Here is an 18,622-nt window from a genome sequence, read left to right as displayed (position 1 = left end):
TAAGTTATGATTCCAATGCCTAGCATTCATATCGCCAAAGCAAATACTCATCTTTTCTGGAAGAAATGTTGAAAATATTTTTTTTTAAGATTTTATTTATTTATTTGACAGAGAGAGATAGCGAGAGCAGGAACACAAGCAGGGGGAGTGGGAGAGGGAGAAGCAGACTTCCTGCCAAACAGGGAGCCTGATGTGGGACTCGATTCCAGGACTCTGGGATCATGACCCGAGCCGAAGGCAGATGCTTAACGACTGAGCCACCCAGGCGCCCGAAATGTTGAAAAGATTTTAAGAATTTTCAAAGTTTAACAGTTTGGCTAGTTGTCTTCTATATTATACTGAGTATTTTAATTCATGGACAAGTCTTGAAATATACCCTAATTTAAGTATTCAACATTTTTAGTTTAAAGGAAGATAGGAGAAAAGGCTGGTTTCTCTGTGGATAATTCAGAAACAAAAGCTGGAAAATGAAAGATGCATCTACTCACATCATCGATGTCTTCATCATCATCACCAATGTCATCAAACTGAATTTCATCATCATCTCCAGGACCAAATGTATCAGTTTCATTGATTTTAGCTAAAGAAACAGTAACAAACACACTCATATAACCAAGATGATATTAAAATGAGTAACTGTGCACTAAAAGTGGTCTGATATTAAATGTTGAAGTATAAAAAGACTTGAGTCAAACATACCAATTCAAGTATAGTTGACATATATATTAATTTCAAGCGCACAACATAGTTGATTTGACAATTATATACACTACAATATGTTCACCAGAATAAGCATAGCTACCATCTGTCACCAAAGTTATTACAATATTATTGACTATATTCCCCATGCTGCACCTTTCATCCCCATGGACTTATTTTAGAACTGGTAGTTTGTAACTCTTAATCCCCTTCACCTATTTCACCTACGCCCCCCAACCCCCCAGCAACCACTGGTTTATCTTCTCTATATTTATGAGTCTATTTCTCTCTTGTTGTTTGTTCATTTTTTTGTTTTTTTAGATTCCACATGTCTAACTGCAATCATATGGTATTTGTCTCTGATTTATTTCACCTGGCATAATACCCTCAAGGTCCAACCATGTTATTACAAATGGCAAGATTTCATTTGCTTTTATGTCTAATACTCCAGTGTATGTGTGTGTCAATCATTATGTTCTTTATCCATTTATCTATCAGTGGACACTTGAGTTGCTTCCGTATCTTGGCTATTGTAAAAAATGCTGCAATAAACACAAGGGTACATACATTTTTCCAAATAAGTGCTTTCGTTTTCTGTGGGTAAATATCCAGTAGTGGAATCTCTGAATTGAATGGTATTTTTATGTTTAACTTTTTGAGGAACCTCCATACTGTTTTCCACAGTAGCTGCACCAGTTTTCATTCCCACCAACGGCGCACGAGGGTTCCTTTTTCTCCCCATTTTCACCAACACTTGTTATTTCTTGTCTTTTTGATACTAGATATTCTGACTGGGATGAGGGGATGGTTTTGATTTGCATTTCCCTGATGATTAGTGATGCTAAGCTCTTTTCACAGGCCTATTGGCCTTTCTACGTCTTCTGTGTAAAATGTCTATTCAGGTCCTCTGCCCATTTTTAATTGGATTATTTGGGAGGATTTTTAGGCATTCAGTTGTAGTTTTTTTTTGAAGATTTTATTTGGGGCATCTGGGTGGCTCAGCCAGTGATCTCCCCTCTGTGATCTCTCACTTTTGCTCTCAAATAAAATCTTTTAAAAAATAAAAAATCAAGATTAATTTTTTTGAGAGAGAGAGCGTACGCAAGAGCAGGGGGAGGGGCAGAGGGAGAGGCAGACTCCCCTGCTGAGCAGGGAGCCCGATGTGGGGTTCGATCCCAGGACCCTGGGATAATGACCTGAGCCTAAGGCAGATGCTTAATCAACTGAGCCACCCAGGTGCCCCAAGCTGTAGGAGTTCTTTACATATTTTGGATATAAACCATTTATTAGATACATCATTTGCAAGTATCTTCTCCTATTCAATAGGTTGCCACTTTGTTTTGTTGGTTTCTTTCACTGTGCAAAAGCTTTTTAGGTTAATGTAGTCCCAACTATTTATTTCACAAAGATATTTTTAGTAATGCAGGCTCCAGTTACACAAATTCTGAAACTATTACAACTTCCAGCTATGCCCAAAAAAATGGTTAGAGCACATGCTAACAACTTAACAATCACCAGACACTCATCAATCAGAAACTTTAGTCAAATCATGATTACCCCTAAGCAATGAAAATGAACTGGGAGGTGCTGGTCCTATTCCCCAATATACTAGCATTTCCTAGATTGAAAATGTCACGGAAATAATTTCAGTAGGATTTTCATGCTTAAGTATTGTTTTCATAATAATATGCAAGAGAGCCAAAACAAACAAAAAACACTACAAAACAAAAACATCAAATGAAAAAGGTAGGCTTACAAAGTAGTATGTAAAGGACATTTCCCCTTTGGTGAGGTTATGAGGGACTTATTTTTTTTTTTTTTTAAAGATTTTATTTATTTATTTGACAGAGAGAGAGAGACAGCTAGAGAGAGAACACAAGCAGGGGGAGCGGGAGAGGGAGAAGCAGGCTTCCCGCCGAGCAGGGAGCCCGATGCGGGGCTCGATCCCAGGACCTGGGATCATGACCTGAGCCGAAGGCAGACGCTGAACGACTGAGCCACCCAGGCGCCCCATGAGGGACTTATTTTTGTTTTATTTAAGCTTTCCACATAACAATGCATAACTTTTGGGGTGCCTAGGTGGCTCAGTCAGTTAAGCGTCTGCCTTTGGCTCAGGTCATGATCCCAGACTCCTGGGATGGATCCCCATTATCGGGCTCCCTGCTCAGCAGGGAGTCTGCTTCTCCCTCTCCCCCTCCTCTCCCCACTCATGCTTGCTTGCTCTCTCTCTTGCCCTCCCTCTCTGAAATGAATAAAATCTTTAAAAAAAAAAAGAATGCATAACTTTTGTATTGGTAACAGAAACAAAGAATGTTGGCTTTAAAAAATCCTATGGGATCTTATGATACTAGGATAAGAACTGAAAACTTTATAAAAATCAACAACAGTAACTACTATCCTTGCTTTACATTTAAAGTAGATGAACAATGACAATCTCTTGAGAAAGTTACTGTGAAATAAATACTGTAACAAAAGTATTCCTGATTGGTATTAGGCAGAAGTTCAGAGTTTATAAAGTGTAACTCCACACCAGAAAGTGTATTTATTAAGGACAGAATCCCAGTTACTTTTTTCTTAAGGTATCCAGTATTATGAAGTATAAGCAGGCATACTTAAAATGAACCATGTAAGCACAAAAGTAAATATGCAAAATTCTACCAAAATTCCTTCACCTAAGTAACACCAAGTACTAACACCGTATGACAGGTCAATAAAATAACTCAGACATTACCATGCTCTGGAAGCTCGCCATATGCCTTCAGACTCCTAGCTTCATCTGCATTGTATTTTAAAATTACATCGGCTTTATTATCCTGAAAAAGACAATTAACTTTTAGAACCAATTATGCCAAAATATTATTATTTTCAAACTGGATAAATTAAAAACTGTCATTACAATCTCTTTTCACATTTTAAAGTTTTCTCCTATCCAGTGCACTTGTCATGAGCACTGGGTGACGTTCCATATACACTATAATTTCCATAATGTTGAATGACTATATTGTTAATTATACCAGAATTAAAGTTAAAAAAAAAATAAGTATTATGGGCACCTGGGTGGCTCAGTTGGGTAAGCATCTGACTTCAGCTTGGGTCATGATCTCGGGGTCCTGGGATGGGGCCCCTGCATCAGGCTCCCTGCTCAGCAGGGAGTCTGCTTGTTCCTCTCCCTCCCCTTCTGCCTCTCACCCTGCTTGTGCTCACTCTCAAATAAAAGCTTAAAAAAAAAAAAGTATCAAAACAAACAAAACTTTTAAAAAATAAAGTTTTCTCCTATCCTCTAAAAAACATCCTCAGGATTATATAGTATGAAGCTGCTTACATGCATAAATGAATGAAGATCAACAAGCTTAAGGAAGATATTTACAGATCTCACTTTAAAAAGAGCAGAACTGTACAAACCCAATCTTTTCAAGTTATTTACTACTATCCTTTGATTAGAAGTCTTTTTTTTTTTTTTTTTTAAAGATTTTTATTTATTTGATAGAGAGAGACACGGCGAGAGAGGGAACACAAGCAGGGGGAGTGGAAGGGAGAAGCAGGCTTCTTGCCGAGCAGGGAGCCCGACGTGGGGCTCGATCCCAGGACCCTGGGATCATGACCTGAGCCCAAGGCAGACGCTTAACGACTGAGCCACCCAGGCACCCTACAAGTCTTTGGAAATACAAAAATTCCCTGGGACCATAGTTTACAGGATGATTAAACAGTCTAAAAAATTGAGACTGTGTAATCCCCTAAGGAAATTAATATACCTTTCCATGAATCAGTGGTTCTTAGAATATGAACTGACTGGAATCTCCAGTGGAGCCTTTATATTTCCTGAAGATAGATTAGTAGAGATGGAGTGAAGCTCATGAATCTGTATTTTTAAAAGCTCTTTTAAGTGTTTCTGAGGCAAATGTCCCACTGAAAATTACTGCCATAGAATGTTCACTTTCCCATTTGAAAAGAATCCAACTCAGTTAAGGAAGAAAAAGTGTTGAAGTTGATTGTTTCAACTTCAAAAAGTTCTTTGGACCTAAAAGCAGGTCATAATGGCTACAAAGAGGATCAGTGATGCAAAGGCAGTGTGATTCAAACCAGTACTTCTTGAACTGTAATGTTTATAGAAGCTCAAAGGTAAATTGTTAAAATGCGTATTCCAATTTAGGAGGTCTGGGGTGGGGTCCAAAAACCTGCATTTCTGACAAGTTCCCAAAAGCCAGTGATGCCACTGGTCCCTGGATCACCCTTTAAGTGGCAAGGGTAGAGAAGGTGGTTTGTGGGAGATTTAAGAACCAGAAAGTTGGTCTTGGCTGTCATTTTATAGTCAGAATGGTACATGTTTTCGGAGCCCCTGGGTGGCTCAGTCGTTTGGCATCTGCCTTCGGCTCAGGTCATGGTCCCAGGGTCCTGGGATTGACCCCCGCATCAGGCTCCCTGCTCAGCGGGAAGCCTGCTTCTCCCTCTCCCACTCCCCCTGCTTGTGTTCCATCTCTCGCTGTGTCTCTGTCAAATAAATAAATCAAATCTTTAAAAAAAAAAAAAAAAAAGAATGGTACATGTTTTCAAACCTTGGTTTCCTTATCTGTCAAACAGAGAACTAATTATTCTTCCTACTTCTGCGGCTATTTTTAAGATCAAAAGAAGAAACGACATCAGAATGGTATTTTGTTTGATTTGTTAGAGAGAGAGCGCACCCTTGTTGGGGGGCAGGGCAGGACGGACACAGAAGGAGAGTATCTTTTTTTTTTTTTAAGATTTTATTTATTTATTCATGAGAGACAGAGAGAGAGACAGAGAGAGGCAGAGGGAAAAGCAGGCTCCCAAGGAGCAGAGAGCCCGATGCGGGACTCGATCCCAGGACCCTGGGATCATGACCTGAGCCGAAGGCAGACACTTAACCATCATGAGCCACCCAGGCGCCTGAGAATCTTAAGCAAGCTCCACACCCAGCAAGGAGCCCAATGCAGGGCTTGATCTCATGACCCTGAGATCATGACCTGAGCTGAAATCAAGAGTCGGATGCTTAACTGAGCCACCCAGGCAACCCAAAATGGTATTAATTAAAGCTGGCTTTTTTGCATTGTTCACATTTTGGGCTGGGTAATTCTTTGTTGTAGGGACTGTCCTGTGCAATGTAGGATATTTGGCATCACCCCTGGGCACTATCCATTATATGCCAACAACACTGCCTCCCCCAGTTGTGACAACCAGAAATGTCTCCAGACACCGCCAAATGGTCCCTGGAGGAAAAAATTCACTCATGGTTGAGAACCACTAATTTAAAATGAAGATTTTAGTTCTTTATTCTGGAATATATATCTTAAAAAATCAAAGTAGGATCAAGGTTATAAAAACAGAAACATCACTCACAATGTGATTAAATATATGGTGATGAGTTCCAATAGGTAGAAACCAAACGGACTACAGAGACCCACAATGAGTAGTCTCCAGGTTGAGATCATGAAGGGGAAGTACCATTTTTTCCTTTAAGTGCTCATTCAAATTTAGAGCACATACTTCTATCATGGTTTGTACTGTAATTACTTGTGTGCCTGTCTTATTTTTTTCACTACCAGGCCATAAACACTTTCTGGGATGGGAGCTTGAGTCATTCAGGTGTATCCACTACAGTAACAGTTTCCAGATTTTGATTTCAACACGTATAAATTAAAAAGAAAAACTGCCATGGGAGGTCCAACATAAGATTAAATTTTTATTTTAACAAATAAGAACACGAACAAAACCACCACTATATAACATCACTCATTCCAAAAAGGGGAACTTTTTAAATATCAAAAAAGGAAAAAAAAGACCATTTAGCTTTATGAAAAATTCACATTGCCTGTTATTTTTTCCACAGTGAAAATGTAGACTCCACAGAATGGCCATTTGGGAACCACGATGCCTAGGGTACCTAGCACAATACCTAAAAAATGTAACTGGCCCTTATGAAATGTTTGTTGACACAGTGGTGAGCAGCATGCTGGGGTGAAACCGGTCAAATACAGTCATGACGGAAGTTCTAAGCATTAATGGCTCACAAAATTCAACCAAGTGAAAAATGAGGAAAAAAAATATATATATATACACATATATTTTTACCTGGTAGTCTCGGAGACCAACCAATATAATGTCTGAAGTATTTATCCAAACCTATGAAAGAAAGTCACTGCATGTCATATTTAAAAATAAAGAATCAAAGCAACATTGAGTCAGTCTTTCCATAAAATACTATTCACCCAACTGTGGGTGAAGTACCTATACTTGGTAACGGGATTAAAAAATACCCATATAAAAATCAGAGTTCAGGGACTTTTACCCAATTAATATATCTGCCTCAACACCCACTATGATAGGAAATTAATCATTCCTTTTCAAGGCAGCCCATTCAGGAAATTTATTATCACCATAATACTTAATGTAATTCATATTCAAATTTTCTTAACACTCTTTACAACTATTGCCCCCACCCTCAAACCAGAATCCAAACATGGGCCACCTACCCCATTTAACCATTAGGTTTCTTTCATCTCCATTCAACTGGAATAGTCCCCCCTCGCCCCCTTTAAGGTCATTAACATTGTATTAAGACCAGGCCATTTGTTTTGCAGGTCTCCCTCAATTTGGATTTGTTGATAGTTTCTTCATGATTAGATTCAGGTTAAACATTTTGAGCAGAAAAAACATAGGTGATGCAAATGTGTCTTTAAATAGACTCCATATAAAACTACCATCAAGGAGTTGGCTGTTTTATTATAGGTAAATCACTGTTCTACTGAAATCTTTGGGGAACTTCCAAAAATGAGGTCCTTGACCCATAAAAACTATAGAGCCATTTTCCCCTCTTACTCACAATTTTAAAGTAAAACAAATTTCCACACCTACCTTTTTTCTCAATTTCCCTCTGATGTGACATAACCTCTTTACACCATCAAAACACATCGCTTCTAATCGTCCATTTCCCAACATTTTGATTACCTGAGCATACTCTGGGGGAGGGAAAACAAAAGTGTACAGGAAGAGTGTTCAACTTTTCATAACATCAACTTCAAAGTCCGCACAAAATGGACTAGAACAGTGGTGCCTGGGTGGCACAGTCCAACTCTTAGTTTTGGCTCAGGTCATGATCTCAGGATTCTGGGATCAAGCCCTACATAGGGCTCCATGCTCAGCACAGAGTCTGCTTCAGACTCTCTCCCTCCGCCCTAAGATAAATAAATAAATCTAAAACAAAACAAAACAGACTAGAACACATAGGTATATTGGTTAGGAATAAATATGTGTAGTAAAATAAATCCTAGGGATTAATAAACACTAAGCTAGTTAATGGCAGAGCCATAATCTAGACTCCATAATGTCATTTCTATAACAAGCTATCTCTGCTATCAGAAATGCTTTAATTATTGGGGCACCTGGGTGGCTCAGTCGTTAAGCGTCTGCCTTCGGCTCAGGTCATGATCCCAGGGTCCTGGGATCAAGCCCCGCATCAGGCTCCCTGCTCGGCCAGGAGCCTGCTTCTCCCTCTCCCACTCCCCCTGCTTGTGTTCCCTCTCTAGCTGTCTCTCTCTCTCTGTCAAATAAATAAATAAAATCTTTAAAAAAAAAAAAAAAAGAAAGAAATGCTTTAATTAACTATTCATTTTGAATAAGCAGAAGGACTACTATCTTCGTAACTGTATGCTTTATTTTTGGAGACCAAGGCAGCATGTCTGTAAACGTACATTACACCTCATCAATCTCTCACATTTGGAACGTCTCCCAAACTTGAATCTCCTTTCCCTCAGATCCTTTAGAGGCTAATCTCAACACAATTTTTGGTACACCTGGCAAATACAAGTAGCTTAATGTTAGTAACATCTTTGTTATTTTTTCAAAAAAGATTTTGAGAGAGAGACAGAATGAGCATGAGAGAGCGAGCAAGCATGAGTGGGGGGAGGGTCAGAGGGAGAGAGAGAAGCAGGCTTCCAGGTGAGCAGGGAGCCCGATGTGGGGCTCGATCTCAGAACCTTGGAATCATGACCTGAGCTGAAGGCAGGCACTTAACTGACTGTGCCACCCAGGCGCCCCAGTAACGTCTTTGTTATATTAGAAGTCATTATTCTAAAGTTTTTGTAAAGCCAGAAAGATGTTCTCAGGCAAAATGCCAAACTTTTAATCAAAATCTTTCCAAAAGGAAACCCAGGAAGCCACCTGGTTTTACTGCCATTTGGAAAACTGAGATGATGAGCATTAGCTTGCACATGGGCCTGTCTGTTCTGCTCTTGTCATTAAATGACAGAAGACCTGGGGCGGAGGCGGGTGTTGCTTCAGAACCTTTAGCTTACTCAAGTTGTACATAAGACTGACCCCCAAAGGGAATATCCGCTGATTTTAAGTATACTGAGACCTAACTTTGAAAGGCTCAATTGTGGGGTTAACATGCTGAAGTGACTTGCTCAGAATATACTGAACCTAGAGCCGCAATATGGTGGGCCAATTCAAAGGCAGCTTCTCCCACTCCCCCGGCTTGTGTTCCCTCTCTCACTGTGTCTCTGTCAAATAAATAAATAAAATCTTAAAAAAAAAAAAAAAGTGAGGAAAAAATATGAAAAAAGTGGTGGTCATAATGAAGTCAACTGCTAATGGAGGCAAGCCTAAGGCTAAGAAACAAAAAAGTCTTTTAGCCACAAAACACTCTTCATTTTTAGTGGCTTATATAAACACGGCCATGAACAAAATCCACCAAAGTTCTATAAAAAGACAATCAAAAAAAGTTCTTCATTAAAATATGCCGGAAATTACTGGGATAACTGGAAACTTCAAAAACAGATTATATACTAGATATATAATATATTTATGTTAAATTATGAGTGTGATTTAATTCTATTGTGATTATGTACGAGAATATCCTTAAGAAACATAATGCAGCAGGTAAGGTAAAAGTATCATGTCTGCAACCTGCAAGCTTTAAAATGGTTCAAGAGACACACACACACACACACACACACACACACACACACACGTGAAGGGTTTAAGGGAATTCATTGTATTAATACTGCGACTTTCCCAAAGGTTTGAAATTGCTCAAAAATATGGGAAACTAGTGTTATGCATCTTAGTTTGGAAAAGTCAACTGTTCAGTTTCACTGTATTCTACGTCCTGAAATTATATGCTAATGGCATTGAGAAGTGAGGGAAAGGCCTCTAATTCATCCCTCAAAAATCCATGGTCTAATAAAAATACTACGAAGCACCATTTACTATCAAAAAAGGTCTACTAAATCATGCCAATTGTTAACCTCAGCCTTTGAGGCTTAATTCCCTCTGAACCGTACAATTCATTCTTAATTATGAGTGTTCATGCACAAAACAATGAAACCCAGACATTTACAGAAATGCCTCCAATCCTCATTGCACACAGGATACCAGGGAATGATTACAGGCACTCTAGAGAGGTGTGGAGGGCTGAGGAACAGAGAAGGGCAAAGAGGGGCACAGGATGTCATTGCTCAGGGTTATGAATAGTTCTATTTTTCATGTTTAGACATTGAAATTCCGTATTAAAAAAGAGAAAACTGTTACTAAAAAAAAACCCTCACAGAAATGCTTACCTTGTCCGTCTTCTTTGAACACCAGCTCTCTTTTTTCAGATTCATTCTCATTCTTACCTCTGCGTCTATTTTTACCTCCTTTACCTGATGGTTTTAAAGAAAGAAAAAGACGTTATCTGTACAATAGTATTAAAGAAATAAATGACTCACAACATGCCTTTAAAAAATCATTTAAATTTAAAAATTCACCTCATGTGGCCACCCAATCAAATTTAAAATTTCCAATCATATCCAACACATCACTTGCCTACCCTTCTTAGAAATGCCTTTTGGGTTATTTCTGACATAAAATACAAATAAACCAAAAGAAGGTAGGGCGCCTGGGTGGCTCAGTTGGTTAAGCGACTGCCTTCAGCTCAGGTCATGATCCGGGAGTCCCGGGATCGAGTCCCACATCAGGCTCCCTGCTCAGCAGGGAGTCTGCTTCTCCCTCTGACCCTCCTCCCTCTCATGCTCTCTGTCTCTCATTCTCTCTCTCGCAAATAAATAAAATCTTAAAAAAAAAAAAAAAAAGAAGGTATTACATAAAATTATATAGATCCCTGAGAACACCTGCATTCAATGACCAAAGTTCCTGGACCATAATGACCACTTGGTTGAGCACATTTCTCAGTGAACCCCTCCTACAGTGACCCACAAGGGCCAGGGTGGGAGATATAACGGGTTACCCATAAATTTCTAAATAAATAAGCTCCCTCTTTTACCAGACCTCCCCATGAAAAGTCTGAGTTCAATCAAGTAGGATGACTTGGGGTGGGGGCTGGGGGTAAAGTTATAGCTCCTTGAATAGGATACATTGATTTTGTGGTGGAGGGAAAACAACTCTGGCTGCTTTGACAGTTTTATCTATACCTGTAGGAAAGATTCACTGAGCTAAGTATTTGAAGTTAAAAACACAAGGCACTAATTCCTGAACTTGGAAACAACCAAGATGTCCTTCAGCAGGTGAATAAACAAACTGTGGTTCATCGACACAATGGAGCAATAAAAAGAAATGAGCTATCAAGTTCCCGAAAGACATGAAAGAACCTTAAATGCAAACTGTTAAGGGAAAGAAGGAACCCATAAAGGCTGAACAGTATGATTCCAACCATACATTTTGGAAAAGGCAAAACTATAGACACAGTAAAAAAAAAAAAAAAAAAAAAAAAAAAAAATCAGTAGTTGGCATGAGTTGGGGAGGAGAGGGCAGATGAATATGTGGAACACAGAGGATTTTCAGGGCAGTTAAATTACTATTCTGTATGATACTGTAATGGTGGATACATGTCATCATACATTTGTCAAAACCCACACAATGTACAACATAAAGAATGAACCTTAATGTAACCTATGGACTTGTTAGTAATAATGTATCTATGGCTCATGTAAGATGTTAACAACATGCTGGGGTAATATAATTTTAGTTTCTGCTCATTTCCCTACAAATGTAACTAATCTAAAAAAACAAAGTCCATGGGCACCTGGGTGGCTCAGTCAGTATGCTTTGGGCTCAGTTCATGATCTCCAGGTCCTGGGATAGAGCCCCACGTGGGGCCCCCCCAGCCCCCCTCATGTGCACTCTCTTCAATTAATAAAATCTTAAAAAAAAAAAAATAACAAAGTCCAATAAAAAACAATAAAAAGCAGCTATCCTACGACCCAGCAATTGCACTACTGGGTATTTACCCCAAAGATAAAAATACAGTGATCCGAAGGGGCAAATGCACCCCAATGTTTATAGCAGCAATGTGCACAATAGCCAAACTATGAAAGAGCCCAGATGTCCATCAACAGATGAATGGATAAAGATGTGGTATATATACACAATGGCATATTATGCAGCCATCAAAAAATGAAATCTTGCCATTTGCAATGACGTGGATGGAACTAGAGGGTATTATGCTAAGCGAAATAAGTCAATCGGAGAAAGACAATTATATGATCTCATTGATATGTGGAATTTGAGAAACAAGGCAAAGGATCATAGGGGAAGAGAGGAAACAAATAAGACGAGAGAGACAAACCATAAGAGACTCTTAATCTCAGGAAACAAACAGCGTTGCTGGAGTGGAGGGGGGTGGGGGGGATGGGGTGGCTGGGTGATGGGACACTGGGGAGGGTATGTGTTGTGGTGAGTGCTGGGTGTTGTATAAGACTGATAAATCACAGACCTGTACCCCTGAAACAAATAATACATTATATGTTAATAATAATAAACAAACAGTGGGATGTAGGAAAAAAAACAATAAAAAGCAAGGTGCAAATAGGATGCAATCAGCAAAATCCAGACTGCGGGAGCAGGGTCGGGCCTGGTTAGTACTTGGATGGAAGCAATTTGTTTTCAAAACAAAGCAAGCAAGCTGCATACTCATATTTGCTTGTATATACATAAAATACCTCTGGGAAAGGCATATACAAAAAAAGTTAACAATGACTGCCTGTGAGGAGAACTGGTTTACAATGGGACATGTTTAGGAAAGAGATTTCACTTTTCATACTTTTGAAATTTGAATGGTAAATATACTTACTATCAAAAAAAAAAAAAAAACTTCAACAAAAACTGTACCATGAAGCAGGCCTAGCCTAGCCACGAAGAGGAAGAGAAAAACAGGAGGAATATTTCTGAGATGGAAACAAGAGAATGATGACCAAATGTAGAGGGAGGGAGAAGTAAAGGATGAAAGGGGCTTTCACAAAAACCTCTCAGGATCTCAGTTACAGACTATGTAAAATGAAGGAGTTAGAACAGAAGATCCAAATACCTCTACATTCCTACATTCCTTCTACCATTTAGGATTCTAGAATTCTATCTACTGCTGTCCTTAAACTGTAATTCTCCCCCTCCCCTTGTTTTACACACTTTAAATGACACTAATGATCATTTCCCAACTCTTCTTTTTCTGACTTTTAAAGGGCCACTCACACTATTCTTGACTTTTACCAGCCACCCCCCCCCCATTATGCCTATTCCTCTGGAGCTTCATTAATTCCAAATTCCCACTTTCTGTTAACCCACTCTTTAAGGAAATTAATTTTTCTCACCTATCACTTCTATGCTAATAATTTTACATCTAAGCCCACTATTTCAACCAAGCATTGGTCTCCCTATTTCTAATGGCTCCAGTGAATGGGTTATTGTCCTCTCAAGCTCGATTTTATTCAAAACTCTACTTTTATTTTTTACAAAGCTGGTCCTAAATCAATATCCTTGTTTCTGTCAGTGACAACATGATCACCTTAAAGAATATATGTATCTCTCAACCTACGAACACACCAATCTGCCTCTTAATATTTCTCTTCCACTATCTTATGCTTTAATCCAAGTAGATTTTTCACTGTCCCAGTAACTCGCCCTTCACAAGCCTATGCCTATGAGATAGGTACTATTTTGTCTTCATTTCCCAGGAGATGATCGTCTTTGAAAGGTTAAGTGACTTATCCAAGGCTATATCATAAGAAGTGAGATCTGGGATTTGAAGTGAGCAGTAAGACCCCACCCCAGTTAACTATACTCTTAGCCACTATACAATTAAGCCACCCATTTTACTTGTCACAATCACCCTATGAATAGGTCATTTATCCCCAGTTTATCACGGAGTTCACTGAAGCTCAGAGAATTAACTCACTTTTCATATTTCAGTGTGTGGGGGTGAAGAGATTCAAACCTAATCTTTTTTGTTGTTGTTCTTGGCCCTCACATTAAGGGTACCTCTCTGAAATAAGTCAAGCAGAGAAAGTCAATTATCATATGGTTTCACTTATTTGTGGAACATAAGCAATAACATGGAGGACATTAAGAGAAGGAAGGGAAAAATGGGCGGGGGGAATTGGAGGGAGAGATAAACCATGAGAGACTATGGACCTGAGAAACAAACAGGATTTTAGAGGGGAGGGGGGAGGGGGGATTGGTTAGCCTGGTGATGGGTATTAAGGAGGGCACGTACTGCATGGAGCACTGGGTGTTATACGAAAACAATGGATCGTGGATCACTACATCAAAAACTAATGATGTATTGTATGGTGACTAACATAACATAATAAAATTAAAAAAAAAAAAAAAAGACCAAATGCAACATTTGAAAGAGTTTGTAAACTGTAAAAAAAAAAAAAGGGTACCTCTCTCCAGCATTTTGTTCCCATTCCAGAACCTAAAACCACACTGGTGGCCTTTTTCAAAACGTGGGAGAAAGGCTGTAAGTGGTAATGATATTAAAGAACTCATGGGAAGAACCTGGAAGCAGCAAAAGGTTCACAGCCCAAACAGAATCACGAATGTGCACGCGGGGCGCCTGGGTGGCTCAGTCGTTAAGCGTCTGCCTTCGGCTCAGGTCATGATCCCAGGGTCCTGGGATCGAGTCCCACATCGGGCTCCCTGCTCTGCGGGAGGCCTGCTTCTCTCTCTCCCACTCCCCCTGCTTGTGTTCCTGCTCTCGCTATGTCTCTGTCAAAAAAATAAATAAAATCTTAAAAAAAAAAAAAGAATGTGCACGTGGCCACTACAAAGACAGACACATAACTTCTAGAACCAAGTGCATGTTATCCGTCTTGGGGGAAGTCTCACAATGCTCTGTGCTATTGTCAGGTGGGCCTCTATAATTTCCTGACCCACCCAGTGTCCTTAGAGTTCAGTATGTGAGGCATTCTTAGGGGACATGAAAACGGATTTCCTAGAAAAAGTATCTTCTGCTCCATGCCATTCATGCCAGATCTTCAAACCAGAGTGAAAGCTCCATTAGGGCAAGGATCCTACCAGCTTTGTTTACTGAGTTATACACCCAAGTTGGGCAATTCTTTGAATCAGTCCAGAGTAGTCCAGACATTCCTAAAGGAGCGGCAATTTTAAAAGCAAAGGTAGTAACTTCCTCAAAGTGTGGGAGCGCCTTACCTCAAATAGTCTTTGAGTGGACCAAAAGATACCCTTTTTCCTGAGGTAATAAGCTAAAAGTATCTAGAGGATTCTAGAGGAAATAAGCTGGTAAGAATCAGTCCAAAGCAAAAGTCATTCAACACAGTTTGTGGTAATTTATATCTTTGTGAAACCATCACCAAAATTATATTCACAAGGCTTCTGGCTTTTCCAATAAAGAAAAACAAAAATAAACATGAATTTAATTCTACATTAGTAAACCTCATCTCATAAAATTCAGGGGTCTTGGAAAGCACTAACATAACAGATTGGTTTTACAAGTACCGAAATGATAAACAACAAATTCAAAATGGTGACTACCTCCCAAAACAGAGGAAGACAGGAGGAGGGGACTGGAGATGGGGACACAAAGGGCTTTAAATGATTCTGTGTTTTAATTTTCAAGTTCAGAGTAACAGACTCCCAGGTGTTTATTGTATTATATTTTTTGTATGCTTCAAATATTATTTATAGAATGATCCACTGCTTGCCAATTTATCAGAATTAACCATACCCCGATCACTAGCCTCTCTATTTTACTGCCATGTAATGGAATATAACCTTCAAATAGGCTAGTGAACTAGATGTGATTTAATGTAGAAGTCCTGTTCCCTGGGAACCAAAGGGGAACCTATTATTCATCTGAGTAGAATCAACCAAAAGCAAGGTGACTTAATCCAACAAATATTTATTGAGCATCTACTAAGTGTCAATTCAATGTGATTAAGACAGATACTATTACTGCCCATTAGAGCTTAGAGTTTAGTGAGGGAATTGGAAATCTCATCACTAGAAATAAAGGTGAGAATAAGATACTTACTGAGGTGATCCAATTACCATCTAAAAGGAAATAAAGGATTGGACAAGTTACAAGAAAACTGACTTTTTAGAACTCTCTTTCACCCAGAATAATTAGCAGTAATATGCTGCAAAAAGGACCTGCAAGTTAGATTTCTGAGGACAGTGGAGTGCCCTAAGGGAACTGCACCAAATCTTGCAAAGAACCCCAACCAAGTACCCCAGGGGATAGAATCCCTGGAGCCAGCTGTGAAGTAGAAAAGAGAACAGAAGTAGGCCTGGGTCAGGGAAGGGGTCTCAAGGATGAGTAACCAAAGGAAACTTCTTGTGGTTTGTGTAATATGCTCCTCTCCTGAAGGAAATACAATGTTTCCTTGTTTCTATTGACACGGTTACCTTAAGAAATATTTATAAAGATACAATTTCCTTGGGAAATTATAAAGATACTTAAAAGAGAAATCCCCTTAAGTCTAAAAAAAAGGATAATTTCTTTAGGACTCCTCTGCTTTTAGGTATATTAGACCTTCCATTTTGGAAATTCCAAATAAATTTATCTTCGAGACAAGTAATTTGTGGACGTTTAGCCTCAGAATGGAGGGAACTTAAAAAATTAAAAGGTCTTTACTCCGAACACATTTATACAAGATATGAGACAAAAATAGAAAACTTGGATAAATATGGAACAAGTGTTCTGGGGGTTAAAAAAAAAAAAAAGTTAAACCCCGTAAAGGGATGGGGAAGAGTAAATCTCTAGAAATGAACCTTAAATAAGTAAATATACATCAAGGTTTCGTCCACTGTTTACAAGGGAGAGGGAGTAGTCTCAACAATACTCAACAACTATCCATAAAGAAACCCATACAGGAGTACCTGGTCACTAAAGCAGGCATTATCATTTTAAAGTTAAGAACTGCTTTCAGGGCTTAACTCCTTGCCCAGGAAGCCAAAGGCACTCATTTGCGAAACCCTGGCCGCCTCAGGGAGGTCTCCCCCACAAGTCCATAAAGCGCCGCGGTCAGTCTGGCGCGAATCGGGAGCAAAAGCCCACATTCTCCCGCAGGAGGCCCTACAAAAATGGCGTCGGCTCCACCCCAATGTGACCAAACTGGAAGACAGGAGTAACTTCCCAGCTTCTCTCCCAAGCCCCAAATCGCGTCCGTATCGTGCAGCCGTGTGCAGGCACAGCAGAGAGGAAGGTCACTGCGGCCTGGGCAATCCGGAGGCCGGGGGCAGGGCCGGAGAGACCGGGTGGAGTGGAGTCGTGGTCCCGGGGTCCAGGCAGCATTACCTTTATTCTTGGGCATGGCGGTGACGGAAGCCTCCCGGCGTTTCCGACTCCTATCCTGCGGTTGGCTGCGGCGGCGGGAACAGCGACTCCTCCGAGGGGCCCCCGGGGCAACGCGTGGAACCTCACGGTACCAAGCAGGCAAGAGAGGCCGGCTCGCGTGCGCGGGAGAGTCTCGCGACCGAGTTCTTCCGAGATCCGCCTGCGCCCACGCTCAGCCGCAGCAAATGGCGTCGCGGCTGCTTGCGTCGCTTTTCCCCGCCTCCCAACGCCGGCTGGCCCGCCCCCCTCCCGGTCCTACGGCGCAGGCGTGGCCGACTGAACCCCTCCCCCCTTATCCCCCTCCCCCCCCCCCATTGTTAGAGCGGATGGTGACGCGCTTTTGGAGCGTTCGCGGTAGTTCACAGGAACACGCGGGGGGCGGGACAGTGAGCCGAGAGGAGAAGGAGTCAGGGAGGGAGTGGGCGGGGTCCAGGCGTCATAATAAAGGGCGGGTTCAGGTGGCGCCCGCTGCTGGCTGACATCAGACTTCTCTGCTGCTTTGTGACAAGCCCGCGTCTCGGGGTTTGAGCTACTGCTGACTCATTAACGAATCTCACAGCTAGTTTTAACTAGGCCCTTTCGCCCACCCAACCTGGTCGGGAGCCTGAGGGGAAGGGCAAGGCTCTCCGGTCATCTCCATTACCAAGGCATAATATTTGCATGACATTTGTTATTACTTTAAAAGACTACATCTGTTGCTTACTATTACCATCAGTTAGCAGAATGTCTGGCATATAGTAGGTGCTCAATATACACCAGAAGGGAGGGAGGGGAGAAGACATAAACTCAGGGTTAAGGCCTGAACTGTGCCCTCCCAAAATTCGTATGTTGAATTCTTAACCCCTAACATCTCAGAATGTGACTGTATTTAGAAATAGGGTCTTTAGGGGCACCTGGGTAGCTCAGTCAGTTAAGCGTCTGCCTTTGGCTCTGGTCTTGATCCCGGGGTCCTGGGATGTAGCCCTGCTTAGGGCTCCCTGCTCAGTGGGGAGTCTGTTTCTCTCTCCCCCCCCCCACTCCTGTGCGTGTGCTCTCTCTCAAATAAATAAAAAAGTCCTTTAAGAATTAAAAAAAAGGGGTCTTTAAAGAGGTAATGAAGTTGAAATGAGTTCATTATGGTGGGCCGGAATGCAATATTGACTGGTATCTCTATAAGAAGAGATTAGGACACAGGCACAGAGGGGAACACCGTGTGAACAAGAAGGTGGCTGTCTACAAGCCAAGGAGAGAATCCTCAGAAGAACCCAACACTGCAGACCTCTTGATCTGACTTCTAGCTTCTAACACTGTGAGAAAATAAATTTTTGCTGTTTAAGCCACTGTTTGTGGTATTTT

At 40.7% G+C, this 18,622-nt stretch overlaps 1 protein-coding gene across 1 annotated transcript in view; it reads right to left on the bottom strand.

The window, feature by feature from the left end:
- EIF1AX (eukaryotic translation initiation factor 1A X-linked) overlaps positions 1-17,494 on the bottom strand; it is a 23,663-nt gene extending 6,169 nt beyond the window's left edge. Inside the window, exons 1-6 of the mRNA XM_006741714.3 lie at positions 17,249-17,494; positions 10,275-10,358; positions 7,570-7,673; positions 6,787-6,837; positions 3,431-3,512; positions 489-580 (exon numbers count right to left, since the gene is read on the bottom strand). Of these exons, the coding sequence (XP_006741777.1) occupies positions 489-580; positions 3,431-3,512; positions 6,787-6,837; positions 7,570-7,673; positions 10,275-10,358; positions 17,249-17,264 (429 nt within the window). The 5' untranslated portion in view covers positions 17,265-17,494. The remainder of the gene's footprint in view (positions 1-488; positions 581-3,430; positions 3,513-6,786; positions 6,838-7,569; positions 7,674-10,274; positions 10,359-17,248) is intronic.
- Between the last annotated feature and the right edge of the window lie 1,128 nt (positions 17,495-18,622).

This window comes from Leptonychotes weddellii, chromosome X, assembly GCF_054177405.1.
Source record: "Leptonychotes weddellii isolate Sample4059 chromosome X, ASM5417740v2, whole genome shotgun sequence".
NCBI classification, from domain to species: domain Eukaryota; kingdom Metazoa; phylum Chordata; class Mammalia; order Carnivora; family Phocidae; genus Leptonychotes; species Leptonychotes weddellii.
The sequence above is the reverse complement of the archived record's forward strand: the minus strand, read 5'-3'. Positions and strand labels throughout refer to the sequence as shown.